The sequence below is a fragment of the Anser brachyrhynchus genome, assembly GCF_964034855.1.
Source record: "Anser brachyrhynchus genome assembly, chromosome: 2".
NCBI lineage: Eukaryota > Metazoa > Chordata > Aves > Anseriformes > Anatidae > Anser > Anser brachyrhynchus.
In genome coordinates this window covers 103,862,897-103,868,896 of record NC_137695.1, presented here as the reverse complement: position 1 = coordinate 103,868,896, position 6,000 = coordinate 103,862,897, and the positions used below count along the sequence as shown (strand labels likewise).

The window sequence follows — 6,000 nt, the reverse complement described above, 5'->3', positions numbered from 1 at the left end:
AAATATTGCCCAGATTTGGAAAACTTTTTTTTTTTTTTCTCCATTTTTTAGTCTTTCACTTTCACTGCCATGAAACCTCTATTTCTTTGTACATTTAACCCATATCAAAAAAAAAAGCAAACCATTTGCCAAATGGAACTATGTTTTTACCTAGACATTTGTGTTTGAATGATAAAAATTAAAGCAGTAATATTAATGTACCCAATAACTCTGAATAGAAAGTTCAGCCATTTTTTTAATTCCATGGCTGGGAAGAGAAAAATTGACCACATAAAAAATATATATATATATTTTTTTGAACAAACAAATAAGCAAGACCACCTCTCGAAATTCCAGCCATTATATAATGACAGCAATTATATAATTGACAGCCTAACTACAATATAGTTTCACATAATTTATGTGAAAACTGCTATAATGTCAGAGACAAATTAACTAAATCTACCTGTGAGCTTTTGAACATGCATTTTCTGAATATGAGTCTGTGTGACACTGATATAAAGTTTAGCCCCAAATATGTGTTGTACGTCTACATAAATGTCTTAAGCTGCGTAGTAAACATATTTACACATTCTGTGCTTTTCATTAGGTTCTATTTAAAGCAAATTACTTTTTTTTTTTTTTTTTCTGATTGCTATATAGGATTTACTTTACACTCCTTTAGTGTTGGTTTTACCTTTTTTGGTCAAAATATTAATTGTGTCACTTATATATTGCAACCCATTAGGTAAACTAGAAGGCCATTGTATAAAAAATAGTTACTCATTTTTCTAACTAGAGCTTGAAATCTACTAAAACAGCAAGTACTGATATATTACAGCATCTGACTCAACCATTCCATCAGATATACTGCATTTGTACACTTTAAACAGCTATATGGGAGGCACTTAATGTAAAACTGTACAGAATGCCTGAGGGAAAACTGCAGTTCTGTACTCTTAGAAGAGTCCATTTGCTGACACACTTTTCATTCACTGTGACACTTGCATTTAAAATCCTAATAAAATTTAGTACTGAAAATAAAAGAGAGCTAAGAAAGAAATAAAATATATTCTAATTTGTTGTCACATTAGTATACATATAGATATTTGTACCTAATTTTAGCCAAATTATCTATGCCTGTTTTCTGTTTTTCTGTGGTTCTCTGAGGCAAGTAATACATGACCAGCTGTGAATTATTCTCTCTTTGCTTTATTAGTTCCAGACAAAAAGCTCAGTAACTGTGAACTGCTTTTCCAAGCATGGACCATGCTTCCTGAGCAAGTTTTTTCATAAGAAAATTTCTACAAGATCCCAGGTCCAATATAATTGAGCTGAAATGCCATTAGAAAGCTCTGAAATGGAGCAAAGACCAAGACTCTCTATTGCACTACACCATTTAAAGTAATTCCAGACTATGTCCTTACTATGCAGAAAGAGATTCTGTTTTACTGGGAGAAAAGCACTGCAGTTTTGATTGGTTACTGTTCCTGTCCATTGGGAAGTTAGAAATTTCCTTCTAAGGATTAATGCTTTAAGATATACATCAAATGAGCTTTCACCTCAGAAGTGCAGTACTTGGAGAGGCAGGGTAAGCAAGCTGTGAGAGAACTGCATGGTGTGGCTCAGCTGTTTCACGTACTGAAGCTATTAGGGTGTATACCAGTATATACAATTCCATTTATACTCTATATGTCTGAAATACACTTTAGTATGCCAGTGTCTTGGTTTAACATGGGTAGGTAGCTGAGCACCATACAGATGCTCTCTCATGCCCCATCCCCAACAGAACAGGAGGAGAAAATATGATGAAAGAAAAGGCTGACATAAGGACAGGGAGATCACTCACCTACCACCACAGACAAAACAAACTTGGCACAAGGGAAATTAATGTAATTTATTACCTATATACAAAGTACATATAGCAGTCTAGAGCAATGAGAACTAAAAGCAAACTAAAAACACCTTCCACGATATCCACTGTCTTCTATGTCCTCTTCTCGGGATGCAAAGGGGAATGGGGAATGGGGATTGTGGTCAGTTCATAATGCCTTGTCGCTGCTGCTTCCCCTTCCTCTGCTCCAGTATGGGATCTGTCCCACAGGATACAGTCCTTTTGCCTGCTCTCCACTGGAAGCTCTCCATGGGCCGCAGCCTCCTCCAGGCCACGTCCACCTGCTCCACCGGGGGCTCCTCCACGGGCTGCAGCGTGGAGATCTGCTCCGTGTGGGACCCGTGGGTGCAGGGGGACAGCCTGCTCCACCAGGGGCCTCTCCACAGGCTGCAGGGGAACTGCTGCTGCGTGCCTGGAGCACCTCCTGCCCTCCTGCTGCACTGACCTTGGGGTCTGTAGGGTTGTTCCTTTCTACATTTTTTCACTCTCTGCCATATGCTGCTGGACAGCAGATTTTTCCTTTCTTAAATCTGATCTCACAGAGGCACAACTAGAATTGCTGACTGGCTCAGCTTTGCCAGCAACAGGTCCCTCTTGGAGCTGGATGTAACTGGTTCTTATCTAACCTATCTATCTAAGTTTCTGGAACCTTCCCACAGAGGCCACCTCTGTAGCCTCCCTGCTACTAAAACCTTGCCTCATACACCCAGTACAGCCTGTTGTGTACTAGTATCTACACAGAAGTAGATGAAAAGTAATCTCTAAAATAACAAAAGCATTAGTGCTAGAGAAGCCAAACATAGGAGTGTAGAAAATATTTGAAGATCCATAGGACCATCCTAAATTCATGTTATATAATGGTTAATTGCAAGTCTATGAGTTCACTATCTCAAGAAGTCTGTGTCTAAGAGGGGAAGCACACAAAGATGTTGTTTTATTTTTTTACACATTCTGACAAATTGGGAGAACAGTGTTACTTCTGATTTTCATATTTTAGTGGGATCTTTTTATTAAAATAATAATAATAATAAAAGTTTAATCAATCATGTTGAAGTGATGTAGCACTTTAGGAATTTAAAGATACCGTAGATGATAGGAGATTTGATAAAGACTGCTGAACCTTCTATTTTTAGATTGTCAGTTATAGGCAGCTCAAGTCAGTACAGATTGAAGCCTCTCGTCTGTCAACTGCTTATTGGTGAACTGAGGTGAGAAACAGGTATATGGAAAGAGAATGTTACTGTTGCTTTGATCCGTAAGTACTACCCTAACTGACTTCTTTTTATTATTTTTTTTTCCTTTTTTTTTTTTTCCTATACAATCATCCTCTCATCATTAAGACAGGAACTTGTCATTAAGACAGGAAGATAAAATAGAAGGATTTCAGAATTCTTGATATAGTTCTGTGAAAGGTTATAGATTTGGGTGAGTGTAAATTGAGCCATATTATATTATCAGCTATTTAAAATTGATTTTTTATAAGAGCTCTAGTGTCTTATCAATAATAGTGAATCACATGGGGAAAAAGAAAAGGCATTATCAAAGACCCAGATCTGTGTAATCCCAGATAAAAATATCCAGATAATTCTAAACAATAAACTGTTCTATATTATTGTGGACACAATATATATTATTATATTTATATATTATATATATAATAATATAAATCTATAAATATTATATTATATTAATTATATTATATTATTATATCTATATTATTGTACCTATATTATTATATCCATATTGTTGAAGTAACAAAGCAAACTTTGCTTCATATTTGTCGTACTAAGTTTCCAGGTACATAGTCCAGGTCTTCTTTTTATGTATAGATATGTGGAAGAAGTGGTGCAGAGGTTAAGTCATCACTTTTGATAGGAAAATTCTTGTGCAATTTTTGTGCTTATGAAACTGAAAGACTTTTATTGCCCACCATCTAATCCAAACAAAGAGAAGCTTTCCAATGGGGAAAGGGGCTTGGCTGTGTAAATAGGTAGGCATCATACAAGATATGAGGATGGTCATCACATCAGCCTGCTTCATTCCTGTTCTGAACCCATTACTTACAGGAAGGAAACTATCCCTATATTTGTGGGGAAATCATGAGTGCTTGTCATGTGAATTTGACTCTTCTCCAGTTACAGTACAGTATAATTTATACTAGATAGGGCATAATAAAAGCCTATTGTTTAATTATTAAGTGGAATCAGAGGAGACTGAAGGAGGCTGTTGAGTGCTGTTCAGCCAAGCTTATTTGTGCGCTTAAAGAGTCAACTTAGGTTAGAGGCCTTTAAAATTTAAGTGCATGCTACTTTTCTTTCACCGTAGTAGAAGTCTGAAGAGCTGACAGGTTATAATAATAATAATACATTGAACAATTTTCTAGAGACTAGGGTGCTATACTGATTGAAAAAGCAGTGAATTCTGTCTGCCTAAAATCTCATTTGCAGTACCAGCTGGTTACAGTAGTCTATCTATTCTGAAGTGTGATACTGTATTTTTAAACAAGTACCTATTTCAAAGCTATGCCACTGAAGGAAAAGACAGGTTTCTATATTCAATACAAGCATGAATCCAGAATCTGTAAAAGGACTCTGATACATGTAAGACTTTGGTTTATGGCACGTCATACCTTCAGGTGACATCTCTGGAACAGTAGCCACATAAGGTCCATCCAAGAACTGTGGTTCGTGATCATTGATATCTCGAACCTTGATAATAAATTCTGATTCAGGTTCAACAGGAAGACGAGTGTTCCTGTTAAGTGCCTGTGCTCTTAGAATATAGAAGGGTTTCTCTTCTCGATCCACCTTTTGTATCGCATAAATTTTGCCATTATATTCATCAATGATAAAAATGCTTCCAGCTCCTTCCCCAGTCAAAATGTATTGTAAGTTGCCATCCTGTTTGTCTAAATCTGATTTCAGCTGTAAGTGAAAAAAACAGAAGTGAAAGGAATTAATGTTAAATACATACTTTAGATCATTGGTTTATCAGCTGCCACAAGCTTCTGCTGAAAACAGGGCAAAGGACCTTAAAACATTATCTAAATTCTTTATTATTATAAATGATAAGTGTACTTTATAAGTTTTATATATACATATATTGTTTTTATATTCAGCAATACCAGGTGTGAATGTGAGAGTGGTGTTCCAATTCTGTTGAAATATTAAAGAGATGAAAAGCCGTTCTGTGGTATAAATCTATATTATTTATTCTGAAATAAATTGACATATTTTGTAATTCCTTCCTGGAAGATCTACATCCTCTGTTATTTTGCTAAGATGAGCTTTACGATGATGATTCTTCTGATGAAGCTGAGCCCTGGAGACCACTGTGGTTCAGCTGCATTTGTTCATGTCAACATAATTGTTCTGTTAATGCTAATGATATGCAACATCACTTTTGCGATAGCAGTAACTGAACCTTTTAATGTGCCAGTAATCTACATTTGAGTTTTTTTGCGAACATCAACTTCCATCATATTATTTCTCTGACGTTTATTTATTTATTTATTTCGTGCTTAGACAAAATATTTAAGGACCTGGATAAAAATTTAAATACTCAATTAAAAAAATAAATAAATATGTATCCACCTTGCTTATTCTACTAAGTGGAGTGCTTTAAACGTAAGCGATATGTTTATGTGTTTACTTAAATAACTCTCCTGTTTTGTTTCATTCTTATTGACCCTACAGATCAGTGTAGAATATGAGGTCACATACTGAGAAAGAATTAACTATGTCACATTTCTCTATTATATTCACTCAAAATATTTTGTGACAGATGCTGAAGTTGAAAAACAAATCATTTTAGCTTTTCCTTGGAACAATGACTGGTTATTTTGAATTGTTTAATTTTTTGTATGCATCAACTGGATAGTTTATTCAAAATGAGGTTGGGACATTGCTCTGAGATATGAGGAACACAGTTTTGAGTTCTTGCATTGAATCCTGCCAAAGTACTCAAGTCCTAAATTATGCAGTGATAATTTCCCTTTCAAACACAAGATAAATAATTTTCAGTGTTATGGTGTTTAAACTCTCTAAAATATAAACAACTTAAAGCCAAAAGTTTTCAACATATGTAATTTTGTTTGAAACATGGGGCAAGTTCACCTTTATAGGGTG

General features: G+C 35.3%; 1 protein-coding gene across 17 annotated transcripts in view; it reads right to left on the bottom strand.

Moving 5' to 3' along the window:
• Positions 1-6,000, bottom strand: part of CDH19 (cadherin 19) — a 115,421-nt gene that overhangs the window by 34,918 nt on the left and 74,503 nt on the right. For all 17 annotated transcript variants that reach the window (XM_080578678.1, XM_080578684.1, XM_080578688.1 and 14 more), the window contains one exon: positions 4,503-4,797. In XM_080578678.1, the coding sequence (XP_080434804.1) occupies positions 4,503-4,797 (295 nt within the window). The remainder of the gene's footprint in view (positions 1-4,502; positions 4,798-6,000) is intronic.